We start from the raw sequence: 16595 nt of genomic DNA on the forward strand, positions 1-16595 counted from the left end.
TTAAACAGCAGAGCAGAGGGCGTGTGCAGCACAACGTCTGAAGGAGTGTGTTTGGCATCGCTCTGGTCCGCCGTGGGCGGGAGTCAAAAGCAGCTGACACACCGAGGGGTGGGTGCAGCAGGAAAATCCCAGGTGGGCGGATGAACACGGACGTGGGAAGGGGCTTCCTCACCATCCCTCTTCCTGTTGGCCCGCTCCACCCTTCTGCCCCAGGGTGTACAAGTCATTCAAGCGCATAGTGAAGGCCAGGTCCATGCGAGCTGCGTTGCCTAAGCCGGTGGTTCTCAGCCAGGGTGCCCCAGCATCCTCAAGTGCCGTGAGAGCCCTGTAAGGATGCTGACAATGTTGGCAGACACCTACATGAGGTTTATAAGATAAATCCCGAGATCCCGAAGGGCATCCAAAGTGTCGAAAGACTCCTGTCCTGTTGTGGGCTCTCTGAGTTCCTTGCAACTCAGCGCAGTGCTAGTGAACAGGGGCTTTGCATTGACACTGATGGACGTAAGAGCAGGGCTCAGGACCACAGGCTTGGGCCCCGGGCTATGGGGCTGCTATTATTAAACACAGGTGGTGGGAGAGGAGCAAAAGATTTCACTCTCATTCGTTCTGGTTTCGCTTCCCTACAGTCGCTGCTCTTCAGTGACATCCTCAAAACGCAGCCAGACCCACCGTGCGCCGAGAGTTACCCCCCTGACAGCATTAAGAGGTACCCTGCAGTCCTCCTCCCTGCCTTGTCTCCTGCTTTCCGGTTCACGTGGCTGCACTTCACATTTGCCTTGTTTCACTTGCCCAGCTGCCAGCTGGAGCTGGCACTGAGCTTGGCAGCCGTACAGAATTAATATTTTCCCAAGGATAAACCGCTCTGAAATAATGCCCTCACTCACTATAGCAGGGACAAACCTTCTGTTGTGTGGGGTTTGGCTTTTAAGTGTCGGGGTGAATTTTTGGGAGTGTGGAAGCCAGGGGCTGTGAGCAGTGCCTGGGGTCCAGCACGGGATTCGTATGAAAGGGCCGAGAGCAAAGCCACGGACGCCAGCTCCTTGGGATGCTCTGGTCTGGAGCGCAGCCCCGCCGCTGCTCCTCTGAGACTGGGGAGTTCCTCCTGGAATCGGGCACGCCAGCGAACGCAGGGACGCACGGGGTGCTGAGCAGGCGTCCCCGCACAGTTCAGCTCTCCCCGGTGCAGCATGCACGTCAGTCCCCTACTGAAAACCTGCTCTGGCTGTCCGTGCCAGCAGGCTGGCAAATGAGGATAATCAGAGATGAAGAGGGCTGGAGCAGACCTCAGGCTGTCACCCCATCCAGCCCCTGCTCAGGGCAGTTGGACCAGATGTCCCTTTGGGGCTGGAAGACGCCTACAAGCATCCTCATCGTATTGGGGGGAGCAGAGCCTAACAGAGAAGGGGTGTTGCACGGCGGTGTTAGCATCCGCACTTCTGGAGATGCCATAGAAGAGAGGGGGAGCAGAGCAGGGGTGGTTGTATCCTTTCAGTTCTGCAGCCCGCTAACACGCCCCTGCGCGCAGCTCTTAGCCTGAAATGGCATCGGCTGGTTATTCATCATTCTTTCTTTGTTCCACAAAAGTGACTTTGAATACACGCTGGGCTCTCCCAAAGCCATTCACGTCAAATCTGGGGACTCGCCAATGGCCTACCTCAACAAAGGACAGTTCTACCCCATCACCCTGCGGACAGCTGGAGACAGCAAATGTTTACACTTGTCCTCAAATAAAGTCAAGGTAAGAGACAAGCTGACGGTTTCGCTGACACATGCTATAAACAGACGTCCAGCCATTGTGCTGGCCTGGGGAGAGAGCTGAGTGTGAAGAGTAAGGGCTTTGTTGCTTGTGTTGGCTTAAACCAGGGTCTGGGATGGCGACTGGCTGAGAGCAGCTAATCCTTTGCTGCACAACAACAGACTTGGCCTTGCACTGAAATCCCAGGCATCCAACTCGCAGCCTGATCTGGCGAGTAGCTGGTGCCTAAAAGGGGCTTCCACTTGAGGGCTTGCAGCCTGGGGCTGCGTGAGACAGACTGAGCTGGCATCCAGAAGTCCTGCTCTCCCCCCTACCCCTCGTGCTGGTACAGGAGCATGGGGCAGAGCATCCCGCCGAGTACTCTGATCTGTGCCAGGCCGGTGGTGACTCCCTGCAGCCCCTAAACAGGGGAGGGGGCACAAGCTGCCTGGACCTCCCCCCCATGCTGACGCAGGGGTCAGTCTGGTTCTTACAAAGAAACTGGCCTTGGCCCTCATCAGTTGGCACAACCATCCACTTGAATGGGCTGGAGGCTGGTTTGTCCTAGGGGGATGGAGAGGAGACGTGGTGTTCTCCAGGCTCCAAAGCCTTCTTGCTTCAAAGCTGGTAAACTGAGCTGCCTTCCAAGCCTGATGCGCCTCGCTGTGGGTGTAAAGGGCTGAAACGTCTCGGATGAAAGGTTCTGAGTAACCGCAGAGCATTTGTAATGATTAACGGCACAGTAAGGCTTTACATCTGAGGCCCCCCCAGGCCATACCATTTGAGGTCCATGACACCATCAGTAGGGCATTAGGAGCCAGCGTAATGGTCTTGAGCAGATGGTCTTGCTAGAGCGGGTAACTGGAGGCAGGAGTTTTGGTTTCTGTTGCTAACTCTGCCACTGACTGCCCATGTGGCCTTGTTCCAGTTGCTTCTCCATGCTTTGGGCTTCATTTTTCCCGGCAGTAAGAGAAGTGAGGGATGTTAATTCCCTTCTGTCCAGCACCTGGATGTCTAGGCCCACATTGCCCCTCCGCCTGTGCTGAAAGGAGCTCTCCCGCTTGCTTTGTAGAGTGTTGTAATGATCGTCTTTGACAACGAAAAGGTCCCGCTAGAGCAGCTGAAGTTCTGGAAGCACTGGCACTCCCGCCAGCCCACGGCCAAGCAGAGGGTCATCGACGTTGGTAAGGAGTGGGACTCCTCGCTCGGGGGGTGCTCTAGGTCCTTCTTAGTGCAAGCAATTTCATGATTAATACGCGAACTACATTCCTGGGAGAGACTTGGCTTCGGGGTTTGAAGGCGAAGGATGAACGCAGAAGTCCGAGAAGGAAGGGTCTCTGCTCCCTTGCTCCCGCAACGTGTTCAGTTTGACGGGACCAGTGTTTTGTCCCTCCAGCACAATGCTTCAAATGTGGCCTAATGCATAGGGCTGGAGACCAGAGGCCGGATCCTCTGCTGCGTTTAGTTCAGAGGGGTCAGCAGAGCGGTTTCCCTGATACTCTGCTCTGGCACTGGCCTCGCTGCCGGTGGAGCAGCCTTCTAGGCTGCTCTGAATTGTGTCAGCTGGCACATCCCGAAGTGATCCACCAGTAGCTGGGCTCAGCGGGAGCACGCTGCACTCCCACCAGAGCTCCTTGAGCCGCCCTTATAGCCCCAGCACCCTGCCTCCTTTCAGGGAGAGCTGCGTGAACATGAACTGCAGGGTCTGTGCCTCCCTGCGGGTCCCCCAGGCTGGCAGTATCCCTAGCAGGGTATTTACGGGCAGGCTCCACTCCCTGGGCTCTGATTCTTGTGCCCTCAGGTCCTGAACATGGTTTCTTTGATTTAGCAAAGTCCCCACATCGCTTTGCACAGGTGTAACTATGCCAGAGGGCAGGCAGTGACCCACCAGGACCGGAGGGACGCTTCTGGCCTGTGCCTTAACCTGCAGTTTTTTAGCTGCATAGGGGATGAAACGTGCCTTGTGCGTGGCCGGAGGTGGGGTTGGCGCTCTGGGATCAGTGGCCGGGAGTTCCTTTAGATGTGCGAAGCATATTGAGCGTAAGCAATGAAAAGTCAATCGCTCGTTAACTGCATTTCAGCTGACTGCAAAGAAAACTTCAACACGGTGCAGAACATCGAGGAGGTGGCTTACAACGCTTTGTCCTTCATGTGGAACATTAATGAAGAAGCAAAGGTAGGGCCTGGTCACCCGGGGGGACCCAGGGGGCTGGTTCTGCGTCACTGCCCTAGTCCAGCTGCCTATGAGCTGAACATGGTTTTTTCCCCCTCTCAGCAGAAATACAGACCAAGTTTCAAATCCAAACAAATTCAGACCCCTGACCACAGGGAGTATCTATTTACCAGGACACCGGGGCAGACTGCTGTGCTTCTCTGTGTGTTTAAGCATCACCAAGAGCTAATAAACATTCAGGCTACACCTGAGACAGGCTTGCATCTGTTTTTCTAGTGCTGATGGATTTTTTAAAATCTGGAAAAAGCTTTGTGCTGTGTGCAGCACAGACCAGGGCCCTGGGGATGTAGGTGAAGCCTATTTAAAAAACAAAACAGAGCTTAAGGAACAAAAACTCTGCTCCAGAGGCCTGGGCTGGGTGCAGACATGGTGCGTGCGGGGTGGGGTGGGGGTATTCTCTGGGCTGTATTATGCAGCAAGTCAGACAGGTTGTTCCCAGTGATCCCATCTGGCCTTAATACTCTATGATAGTTCTTACCTTCTTAGCTAAACACTGGAAAGCTCTCATCTCTCATCCCCCATCCAGGCATTTGCTCAAACCCAGTGCTGCTTCTTACTCTGGGTTATTGGTTTCCATCTGAAGGTGAGCTATGTATACGCAAAAATAGGAGGGGAAGACATGCAAAAAAAAGGGCAGGGGCTGAACCTGGCAGCTTAGTGGGAAAACTCAGCCTTGCTCTGAGATCGCAGCGAAGCCTCTCTTCAGGTGACCGCAGTCTTTTACAACCCGAGAGGTTAACAAGCGTCTCCAAGGCAAAGTTGTCAGGAATGGAAGTATGCCAGGCATTCAGCAAGCCCTCTGGGCACCGCGGCCAATGCTGCTCAGCTCTTACCAGAAACTGTGTTCATGAGCTAGCCTGGGGTTGGTTAAAGGTGAGACTTGGGAGAGATGAAATGGCTGGGAGCTGCTACAGGAGAAGCCAGGCATTTGGGACTGCCTGTAGCACCTGCTGCTACTTTGGGCAGCTCTGCCTTAAGCAACAGATAAGTGGCTGCTTTTCTGTATGTAACGGCAGACCTTGCTAACAGCTGCTAATACAGACTTCAAGGCTGAGACCTCCAGGGAATGCCCCATGGAGGGCAGGGGGGTTGTGCCAACTTGCACCGGCTGGCGATTGGGTCCTAGAGTCTGGTCCCCAAGGCTGCAGGGAGGGGACAAGGGCACAGGACTCAGGCCATGGCCATACTCAGCTTTCCCCCAGACAGTTAGATGTCAGTGATGGATGAGACAGGACTCAAAGGAAGTTACTTATTTAACAACAAGGGATAACTTAAAATGTGAGCCTGACAGCAATGGTGCCTTGGACCCTGACACTTGGTCCCAGTCCATGTATAACAAGGCAGGAAGAACAGCGTCCCAGCTGAACGGAAATCTCATCCATCACAACACCAACACGCTGGAGGCCTGCTCCAAGAGCACAGTGAAGCGAGGGGAGTGTTTCCACTTGATTCAACAGGCTTTGAGTTAGGAGAGGGTTAGAGAGCGTTGGGACTGTACATCATAAAAGGTTACAACATCATTTGAGCATCAGTCGTCAAAGCATGCCTCTGGAGGGGTGGGTGGGAGAGGAAGTGGTAGGGGGGTCTCTGTACTGCAGCCGTGGGTGCTGGGCATGGGCACGTGGGGAGCGCGAGAGGGGTGATTCCCCACTGCCAGCCTTCACTGCCGTCCTGCGGTTTGTGCACTGGGGCTTTACTTCAGTGCCTCCCCTGCTCAGCCCAAACAGTGGCACTGCACTGTCTGCACTGTAAAGCGGACACCCAGGGGGCAAAGCAGCACAGAATCTGGCCGGGGGCGTACCGAGGTAGCTGTGGGAGGTGCCTGGGAGAAGGGGGCATGGGCATGCTGCGGCCAGGCTGGGGAGGCAGGAAGGACGGGCATCTGAAGCCCTCGGGAGCGGGTTGCTCTCTGCCTCTTGTCATGCTTGCTGCCAGTTAAGATCCCACTAATTCCAGGCAGGTTCACGTCCCCCAAAGCTGTGACCTCCTCCCTCCCCATCCACAGGTCTTCATTGGGGTGAACTGCCTGAGCACAGACTTCTCCTCCCAGAAGGGAGTGAAGGGCGTCCCCTTGAACCTCCAGATTGACACCTATGACTGCAGCAGTGGGACAAGCCGGCTGGTGCACCGAGCTGTCTGCCAGATCAAGATATTCTGCGATAAGGTACGGCGTCTCTCTGCCGTCGGGGCGCTCCCTGCAGGGAACGCTATGCTGATGGCAAATGGCCCCAAAGAGCCTGGAGCGAGGGACGGAGAGATGAAAGGCAATGAGGAGCCCGAGTGACTCGAGGGACAGTGTTCCCGAGTGGACAGGGTCCATACCCCGACTTAATCCACATGTATCTGTATTGCCAAACTGCTAGAAGGTAGGGATGGAAGTTATCAGAGCATCTCCCCACCCCTGGACTACGTGGGATCCTGCCCTGTACCTTGCTCTCTAGTCTTGTCAAGTTTTATCTGACTCCAGGAATGGGATGTCCTGGTCTTGGAGCTCTCACTGGTGGAGGCTTTTGTCCCCGCTCATCATCCGATGTGTGTTTATTTTTCAAAAAGGATGGACGGTTGCATGCTTGGAAACACTGAGCAGGTTCAATTTAGCTTTGTCTTGTCTCCCGGGATGGCCCCTGTGAAGCCTCTGGGACGTCTGTGAGTTTTAGCACCTAAGGAAGTGGGAATCCTTTTAACAAGGGGCTCCCATTTATCCTAGATATTAATTATCCAGTGAAATTCAATAGGGACTAATGAAGACTGTTTATTAAGCATCCAGCAGGGAATTCCCTCCCCTTTCAGCTGATCGGCTTTACAATCTTAGCTCTTGCCATGTCCTTCTTCACTGGTTTTCCAGTCATCGTGACGTTTTCCAATCCAGGATCCATCCAGTGTGCGGTCAGCTGTTCGGGTGCCGCTGTGCTGGGTAGATCAATGTCTCGTCTCAGTCGGCGGGAAGGCAGGGGAGACTCGTGAACAGAGCACAGAGGCAGGACTCGGGGAACGTGGTCTCTGTTCCCAGTTCTGCTACCAGCCTCTCAGGTGACCTCAGGCGGGTCACTTCCCTTGTGGGCCTCAGTTTCCCCATATGTAACATGGGGATAATTATTCTGACCTCCTGTGAAAAGAGTTCAGAAATCTGCTAATGAGCAGGGCTACATGAGCTAACCAGCCTTACTTTTCACTGGGCTTTTTGGCTAAGTCTTTCCAAATCTTGCAGAGCCCTGATAGACAGACCATGGTCTCTGTGTGAACAGAAGAGAGATGAGCAGTGCTGGCAGGCTTCTCTGCCCTGGTCTGTTAGAGGCTCATATGAGGGCTCCAGTCACAAAGGGCAAGAGTGTTTACCCTGTTTTTATTGCTCCCTGGTTTATGAAGTACATGCCCAGTAAATAAAACAATGGACCCGGTTCTTTACTCGGTCATGATTTTATTGGATCCAGTGAAGGAGTTATTGCAACAGCCAATTTAGCCTAATCATAGTATTTTGAAAGCAAAGACAAGACATGTGGCCTGTGCAGACACGGGGGAGCTGTGCAGCGCCGGCACAGATTCAGCTCGGGCTCCTGAATAAGTGATCTGCCCTCTTGCTTTCCCAGCTGTGGCTGATGTGGTGGTGACGCTAATGTTTCCCTAACCTTTCCTGCAGGGAGCAGAGAGGAAGATGCGGGATGATGAGCGCAAGCAGTTCAGAAGGAAAGGGAAATGCCTGGACTCCAACACCAATGGTCAGTACGAGTCGTTGTGACCAGCCGGTAGCAAGAGGCCCAACCTAAAGCTCATGGCAACCATGGGCATCTCCCTCCTTGCAGGCAAAGTTGTTGTAGGGCCTGTGCCAGAGAGGCAATGTGCAGCGGGGGTAACAAAAGACAGAGCGATCCTTCATACAAGAGAATGCCCCAAAGGGGAGGCCAGGGCAAGGCTGGACAGCTCGGGTGCTGTTCCCTGTCACTGCCACCTCCTCCAGGGTGTCAGTTCAAATCCAGCCAAGGGAAACAGTTCTGCCCACTGGCTGGAAGTCTACCTGGGCTCAGGCCTGGTGAAAGGCCAGCTCCAACTGGTCCCTTCAAGCCGGGAGTGAGACGCGTTAGCTCGTATGGCTCTGCACTGTATGCAGCTGTTGGGGTGGGGCAGGCACCCTCCTCCCGGAGCTGGCCGCGATGGTCGTCTACTGGCCCGGGCAGGGCTGGGAAAGGCAGAATGGCGAACGTCTCCTGGAATGAGATGTCTCTTTATTCATAGGTTTGAAAGGCTGTCTGCTGTCTGGCTTCAGATGGAATGAAATCACGTTCCTCCGGCCAGAGACAGACTTGGAAACCCAGCCAGTCTTGTTTATTCCTAATGTCCATTTTTCAAATCTCCACCGAGGTGGCACGGTAAGTCCTCTGAAAGACAAACACCCCACCCCAGACTGCTCAGAGCCCGGGCACTGGCCTCAGGCCCAGAGGCACTGATTGCCTTGGGTGCAGCAGAAGAACAAGAGAGTCCCTGCTCTTAACAGGCCGTGTCAAGATCAAGGGAGATTTAATTTGGGGACACGATGTGAACTTGAGAAAGGTTTCCCTGAGGAGGGAGGTAGATCAGTATTGGTTGCAGTTTATTGAAAGTTGGGAAGAATAAAAACAATTTTAACGAAAGACCCATAAGTAAGTGCACCAGGGAAACCACCTCCATGTATGGGATGTCCCGCACATTGTCTTTGCCTCTCTTTTTCCAAAGACCTTCTCCCCAGCTGAGCAGAGCTACACCCAGCCCCCTCCACACCCACTCGGTATTGCTCCAGAGGCCATTACTTAAGGAGCTGGGTAGTCACTTGTCCACGCTCGCCCAAAAGGGGACAGGTCACCTGAGACAACCTTGTAGCAGGAAGAGGTTCTGGTGCAGCAATGGCAAAAGCTGGGGAACAGAAGAGCTTGGTTTGCAATACAGGACCCGCTGAGAGATTGTGGGCTCTGCATTCAGGCTGGGTGTGAAGTCTGGCCTCTTCCCAGGTCGACCAAGATGTGTAGCCTGGAGTGCTCTGGACAGGACTTGCTGGAGATTTTTCTCTGTGTCAGGAATTCACTGAATCCCAAAGACGTGCATGTGTGCATGTACGTATTTAGATCATCTCAGGGACGATTGAAAAACTCCAGACTACAAATAAAACTCCAAACTTGATGAACTGATCGACATCCTTCAGATCAGTAGGGTGGTCCCACTGAGAACAGGACCATGTTGGCAAAACTAAGTATGGGCATTTTAGATGCCAGGTCCCCGCCAGTAGGCAGTGAGTTAAAATGTCCCCGTGTGAAAACCATCTGAAGTCAGTGGCTCAACTCCTTCTCTGGCAGGGGGTGGCCTAGATGACCTCTGGAGGTTCCCTCCAGCCCCTCTTCTTTATGACTCTGTGACTTCAGTGAGGCCAGGACTTCACCCCACGCACCATCTCCCTCCCGTGCCCCATGCTGGCAGGCACAGACTCCACCATGCCCCGTTCTGCCTTCGGTTGCATAGCTGGTTGCCAAGGGCAGGACCTGTCCTGTGATCTCTGATGGCACAATCACCATGGCTGTGAAGTGGGGAGTAAGCATGGGATGGAGCATTTTTAAAAAGTTCAACTAAAAATATCTATCTTCTGTTTGTTTTTTCCATGTCAAGGCGCTTCCTACTCCTGTGGGCTGTATCGATGCAAACAGGTAGGACAGGGCACGTTGCTATGAATCTGGCACCTTCCAGCCCTTTTCACCTCTTCAGGTCCATGACTATTCTCTAGTATCTCCTGGCCTTAGTATGTACCAAGAGACTGGCACAAGGGACAGCATCTTGAAGCAGACAAAGAATAGCAAATCCAAGTGTGGGTTGGATTCAAATGAGCCCTGTTTGAAAAAGAGGGATGAATATTTCTATTATCACTAGAAATCCACTGGCTTGGCGTTAGCAATTTGCAACCCTTGTGCTAATGGGCGTAAGACCATGTTTTAGAAAAATAAGAGTGATCCGTGCTCTGGGTGTGAAGAGCAAATGTTCCTGTAAAGGAACCAAAGGCAGGTGTTGCCACAAAGGAAGCCGGAACCGACTACAACCGAAGCTGTTGGGGCCGAGGGAAAGGCTGGATATTTATGGGGCACGCTCATGTCCAGTGAAAGCCTTCCCTGGACTTCAGTGACCTCTGGACTGTAGCCTGTAGCTCCATGCTTTTGCCTGAGATGTACAACCGAAACCCACAGTGCACGTGATCAATAAAGATCCCATTGCATTCAAACGTTAACCCTGGGGTCCTGGCCGGACTCCAACGCTGGTAGCTATTTTGCCGTCACCATCCCAGAACGTCGGCTCGAACGGCTGAAATCTTGGCTTCTGTTGTGCCACCTTCCTGACAGTCTCCTCTCTGGTTTACTCAGGCTGCCGTTAAAACGAAGCTGCCCTTCGTTCTCTGATGAGTTTGATCCTTTGCCTGCCAAACAGGCCAAAGAAGATCCCCAGAGAGGTAAGTCATCTCCCTGTGGGGATTCCTTTCCCCTTGGAAGTATGTCTTTGCTGGGGCCAACTAAGATGGGATTTTTATTTAACCAGGGACACGGACGCTTTGAAAAAGTGATTCTCGCAGCCACAACTGCTGGTTTAAATGCTGCGCATTGTTTCTTTCAGTCTTGCTGTATGTGCGGAGAGAATCGGAAGAAGTTTTCGACGCCCTCATGCTGAAGACGCCAGATCTCCAGGGACTTAGGAATGCTGTGAGTTTTGTCCAGTGACCTTGCTGCATAAATGGACCATAACTAACCAGGCCCTGGCAGCATGGTTTTGGGGAACTGGGGTACTGGAGTGAAGGATTTACCCAACATAAGGACTATGCGCCACCCAAAATCCCTCTGCAGCCCTCTCTGGAGGACCAGAATGATCCACTAGCTTCACGCTGTGAGTCCACCCCAGCAAACAGGTGGGCAACGTGTTTAGAGCCATAGGCAGAGAGCACAGGCCTTATCAACACCATCTTTTGTTCGAATCATAATGTAAAGCCTTGGGATGCTCCTTTTATTACAGTGTTATCATATTTTTCCACTGTAAAGTATTCCCCCCACATTCCCTAGCTCTATCTCTGCACCATCTGAAGCCTGAGCCGTTCAAGCCTTGCATTGCAATTCTGTCACCCTGTTTGAGGAGCGCACAGGGCGTATTTGTGTGATGATTATCAGCAGAATCCCTGATAACCCGGCTCCTCTCTGGGAGCCGGTGGAAATAAAACAAACACTGAATGTAAAGCATCCAGTGGTGGCTGCACAACCCCACCTCAACTTTTGTTAGTTTTGTAAACTTTTAAAAACCCAGCAGAGACAGTTTGAGTCAAGTCAGTTTATAGGGTTGGAAACGCAGCTGAGTGGACACAGCCCTTCACAGAAATGCATGTAAAGCCCCCTTCTGCACTTCCAAACCTGATCAGAACAGCATCACTGTGCACTGAGGATGCGTCCCTGAGAAACAGGTGCAACTCAGCCAAGCACTCAGCAAACGCCCTGAGGTGGCCAGGCAGGAGGCGGTCCAATCCACATGCCCACCGTCCATCGCTATGAGGCCCAGAGGCTCAGCACGGGTGCATCTGTCTCCACACATAGGAAGCTGCAGCATAAAGGCCAAGACAAATCAGACAGGAAGAGAAACAGAGGTGACTTGCTCAAGGGCCCAGAGCCAGCCAGGGGCAGAGTCTGGAAGAGAACTCGGGTCTGGTGCCCTTTCCAGTGGTCCGTGGTGCCTCGGTCCAAGACCCAGGGTGCTGTGATCACCTTAGCCTATGCCGCGCTGTTCTAGATTATCGCCATAGTATAGATTTTAAATAAAGAAGAGGGAAAACCCTCTGTGGAAAGACTGAAACTCCACGATGCCTTTGATTTTTTTTATCTGCTGGAATTCCGTTTTGCAAAAAAAAAAAAAAATCATGTTTTTCTCCCCCAGATTTCAGAAAAATACGGGCTGCCTGAAGAAAGCATTTACAAGGTCTACAAAAAGTGCAGGCGAGGGTAAGTCATATGCCTTTCCTCTGTCCAGTGAAAACCTTGCCCCATGGGTCCTCTGCCCTGGGATGAAATAGCACGTTAACAAGATAATAAAAGCCAAGGCATGCAAGGGCCATGCCATTTGGAGCCTATAAAGTGGAGAAACATCTGAGCTTTAAACATTTTGGGTTGATGGTTGTGTGTCTTCTGTTTGAAATGGTAAAATCCCCTGAGAGGTAGGTGAGTGAGGGGAGATATGCCCAGGTAGGTGACCTGATGATCTCTCGTCTGTCACGTGAAAAGTGGAGGGGATAGTGAACTGATCTACTTGCAGTCGCTAGGATTCAGCCAGCCCTCTTCGGACCCACACCTAGAAGACAATCATCCTGGGCTGGGGGGGATTGCCGAAGAAGAGGAAGATGCAGAGGTTTGCTTCTCCTGACCAGCGTGCGTTGCTCTGAGACAGGAGGCTGAGTAAACGCTGGGAGAGCAGCAAAGCAGAGCAGCGCTGGTGATTCTACCCCTCGCTGCACACGTGGGGTGTGCACAGAGCACCCCTGTTGCCAGCTGTACCAGTCATCAGCCTTTGTGCATGAATGGTCTTAGCCACACCCCAGCAAAAGCTCTGGGAGGCTTTTCATTGCTTCTGTGAAGCAGCCCCCAGGTCTGAGCTGGCACCATGAATTCAAGGCATGTTTCAAAGCGAGGATGCACACAGCACGGTGGGGCACAGGCAGGTCCCGTGGTCACCAGTGGGGGCTTTGCACCGTGCACTGAAGATTTCATAGACATTAGGGCTGGAAGGGACCTCGGGAGATCATCGAGTCCAGATGCTGCTGTGAGAAACCTGTGGTTCTTCGGTGTCGCTGGAGACGGAGCCGTCCTGGTCTGGAACGTGCCAAACCAGAGTGCTGGCCAGAAGGACCGGACGTCATGACGGCATGGGTGGCTCCCGCGGTGGGACGGAGGTGCCGAGGGACTCTCACGTCACTTCTGATGAGGTCCTTGGGTGAATCTGATATCTTTTATTAGACCGACTTAAGTAGTTGGAAAACAATTTTGTGCACCTGCCACTTTAAGGCCCTGGAGCTGGCAGCCTCTAGGTGCCTAGTGTGGGCGGCCATTTTAGGCTCAGGGCTGCCCATGTAAACAAGGCAGTTTGGCTGCTGCAGGGGAGGTAACAACACCGCCTGGCCTGAGGGCTGCTGAGTTTCATCCTGAGGTGAGGGAGGAGCTGTAGGGGGTGGTAGGAGGCTCCTGGTCCTGGGTATGACCAGAAACTGCACCCTGCCGGGAGCGGGTGGCCTGGTGGGGCTCCCAGTGGTGCGGGAGCCCCCAGGAAATGCCAGGCCAGTGATCACCCTGGTGGAAGGCGAGTCAGGGCGCCTTAACCCCTAGCCCTCACCTTTGGGTGGGTCGCGTACACTGGAGGTAGTTGTGGGGGTGCAAGCCCCAAGGAGGAGAGTTGGAGGCCAGGTGTGGCCAAGGCTGCCTGAGCCCTGTGGGGGTTTGAGAGCCCGAGGAGGAGAGTTGGGGCCAGGCACGGCTCCGGCCACCTGAGCCCACCTGTGGAGGGAAGCCCTGAGACCCCGAGTAAAGGGGGTGTTACGAGCGCTGTGGAGCCCCCCGTGTGAGGGGGGCAGCATGTGGAGCCCTGTGAAGGGAGAGGGGGCTCAGCCAGAGACAGCGGGAGCTGAGCCCTGACCCCGATAAGCCCTCCACCGTTGGGAGGCTGAGTGTGGGTCAAACATAACACCAGTCATAGCACCATGACCTGCTGCCCAGGGGGGGAGTGAGAGTCCCCTGTGAGACCCTGAGGCCCCAGTCATGGTGTGAGGTAACCCCAGCTCCCCACGTCTGTGGAGGAGGACCCAGAGAGGGGGACCCCGGGATAAGAGTAAGGGTCATACATCAGGGCCTGCCAGAGCTTCCCCTGACTGGCCCAGGCGGGGGGCAAGACCAGGAGGGTCAGAAGGGCGAGGAGGCCCACCGAGAGGGACGCCCAAGAGCCAGGGGCCTGGGGTCCCGACTGGCCTGGAGGTAGGCCGGGGCTAGTGTGAGCCAAAGGTCCCAGTGAGGGCCTGTTGGTCCTAACACAGTCCTGCTGGTATTCCTGCTTGCGAAGCCAGACTCCTCTCCCTCTCCCTCGGAGTTGGACACCTCTGATCGGGGCCAGGCCCCTCGCTAGTATAAACTGGTCCGGGTCCGTTCCCACGTTAGCTTGTACCAGATGAAATCCTATCCCCGTTGCTCTGGGGATCGCCAAAGGACTTTGGTCCCCAGGGCTGCCGATCCATCCCCTTTCACCGGTGCTGAATAGCTCGGCCTTGACAACCAAAATGCCCGCAAGGTCTTCAAAACGGGTAGCGCTGCACTGAGTGAGGTGGGGAGAGACCTCTTAGGTCTGTCTCCGCAGCCAAGGGGAGTTTGCAAAGGCTGTTTTGCGAAGGCAGAATTTGCAAAGGCGGTTCTAGTACGTGTTCACTTCTGTGCTGTTTTACACCGCCTTTTGCTCGTGGCTCTCTGAACCAGGCGGTCTCTAACGTGCCACCCTGCCCTATCTTCTGTCTGACTTCAGACTAAAATAGAGGACTGCTCCGTCTTTCGCTGGGCACCTACTGCAGAGCCAGCGTGGGCTCCTCAGTGGCTTCCTGAGCTGCCCATCCCCGAGTCCCAGCTGAGCATTTGATACTGCCACGCAGCTCACGGGAGAGGCTTTTCTGGGCACGCTGGCTGTCACTAATTTACCAAAGGGCTTGTGTTGCTGTATAAAGAGTGCGTCGAGTGCACTCCCGTTGTCGTCTACCTCCCTAATCCATGGGTTGTGTCTGGAAAACAGTGGCCCCTGGCCACGAAACTGCGGCTTGACGTCATTGTGCAGTGCTGGGGGATTTCACAAATATAATAACGTGGGAGTAATGAGCAGCAAATCAACTCGGAGGAGGCCGCTGGCGTGGGGAGAAGGGCTTTGCTGTTAATCTGCAGTTGCCTGTGATGGGGGCCTCTCTTGTTGTTCAAGTCAAAGGATCCCTCGCGGCCGCCCAGGGCTCCGGTGCCAGGAAAGCACCCAAGAACGACACCTGAAGTGATTGTGCACACGGTTTCCTTTCCTTGCTAAGTTGCCCCAGATAAAATGTGTGGGGGCTGGGTTATATTTTAACCAAACCACATACACCTTGTGCTTTTTGGAGGAGTAATTTTACCTGCGGTGGAAGCCACAAGCCCCCACGGCAGACAGGCCTCGGCTCGGGGGAAGTGCTCTCGGGCTGAGCTCAATATGCTGGTGGGAAAGGCCCACGGGAACTGACTTGCTCTTCGGTTAGACGTAAGCCCTTCTTCTGGCCCCCGCTGCAAGTGAAGCCCAGCCAGGAAGCTGCCCGGGCATGCCTTGCCCTGCTGTCCTTTCGGTGCCTCATTCAGCCCGAGGATGCTGCTTCTGAAGTCATCGCTCTAAAGTAACTTGAGGAATAAGCAATGCTGAAGGAGGGTTTTGCTTCGTGTTAGACCTTGCCGAACCTCCGTAGCTGCTCTGGGGAGCTCGCGTAGCGCTGGTGCATTACTCCAGATGCTGTTCTGACATGCTACGGTACTAAGAGCCGTGCAAGTACAGCCAGCTCCTGCCCTACAGTCTGTCTTTCACTCGCAGTGAGGAACCAAGTGACAGCTGGTGACTTTTGCTGTCTCCATCGAGGAAGTGCCATTCACATCTGGAAAACCCAGAAGGTGTACGATGGCCCGGCTCCACTGAAGACCGTGGCCGGTATTCCCAGCTGGTGGGAAACGCCAGACCCCAGTTGGCTTGAACAGAGTGAGGGGGACTCGCTCCCCAGGGTGGCTTGTTTCCAAATGAGCTAATTACCACTTGCAAACGTGGCTTCTGAAATAACTCCTTCTGCTTCCCCAGCCCCTGGAAGCAAGCTTTCCCATCGTTCAGTGACCAGGAAATGACTCAAGCTGCCAGGCTTATTTTCAGAAAATGAGACCAAGCCCTACATGTAGAGAGCAGGAGAGATACGATCAGGCTTTGCAAGAGCCAGTGCCTGCCTGGAAGATGAACTCATTATTTTTATTGGCCCAGGTCCAGGTGTTGAGCGTGGAGGAAGACCGGCAGGAGACGTATGGCAGCAGGTCACGCAACACGCAGCTGGCTCTTGGCTGGGCACCGGGTGCTTCTGTCTAGCCAGGCGGAGGCACCTCTGAGCACAAAGCCCCTTGGAGGCCAGGGACATGGGGCCAGTGTGGAGCTACGCCTGCTGTATTCCCCTTCTTCTTGGCAGTGGCGTGGGAGCGTCTGGGTTCGTAAGTGCCCTGGGCTCTTCCAGCATGCTCAGCATTGCCCTGGGGCTGCTCCAGCAGGACTCTGGAGCTCCCTGTGGGGCAGGGCTGGAAACGACACCAAGTGCTGCTGGAAACCCTGCCCCAGCCCGAGTTAAACATGTGCCTGACAAAGCTTCTGGATCGCCCCGCGGGCTTCGATGGGACTAGCTGCACGCCTCTGCTTCCTAGAGACCCAGGCATGTGCCCTGAGCAAGGTCCTCGGTGCTGTCGGGTGATGCTGGCATAGCAGCCCTGGGGGCCAGATCTGGGCTTAAGGCTGCAGCTGCCGTGCCAGCCTCCCAAACACCACCTCTACCAACGCTCCCAGCCCCGGCCTGCTCCTAAAGCCCAG

General features: G+C 54.2%; 1 protein-coding gene across 1 annotated transcript in view; it reads left to right on the forward strand.

Annotated features, from left to right (window-relative positions):
• The window catches only part of GRHL3 (grainyhead like transcription factor 3), a 34552-nt gene that overhangs the window by 12225 nt on the left and 5732 nt on the right, over nucleotides 1–16595 (forward strand). Inside the window, exons 5-15 of the mRNA XM_019547610.1 lie at nucleotides 627–706; nucleotides 1585–1738; nucleotides 2808–2919; nucleotides 3817–3911; nucleotides 5974–6132; nucleotides 7606–7684; nucleotides 8199–8332; nucleotides 9597–9634; nucleotides 10340–10425; nucleotides 10587–10672; nucleotides 11886–11950. Of these exons, the coding sequence (XP_019403155.1) occupies nucleotides 627–706; nucleotides 1585–1738; nucleotides 2808–2919; nucleotides 3817–3911; nucleotides 5974–6132; nucleotides 7606–7684; nucleotides 8199–8332; nucleotides 9597–9634; nucleotides 10340–10425; nucleotides 10587–10672; nucleotides 11886–11950 (1088 nt within the window). The remainder of the gene's footprint in view (nucleotides 1–626; nucleotides 707–1584; nucleotides 1739–2807; nucleotides 2920–3816; nucleotides 3912–5973; nucleotides 6133–7605; nucleotides 7685–8198; nucleotides 8333–9596; nucleotides 9635–10339; nucleotides 10426–10586; nucleotides 10673–11885; nucleotides 11951–16595) is intronic.

The sequence above is a fragment of the Crocodylus porosus genome, unplaced genomic scaffold, assembly GCF_001723895.1.
Source record: "Crocodylus porosus isolate Cpor-Errol unplaced genomic scaffold, CroPor_comp1, whole genome shotgun sequence".
NCBI classification, from domain to species: domain Eukaryota; kingdom Metazoa; phylum Chordata; order Crocodylia; family Crocodylidae; genus Crocodylus; species Crocodylus porosus.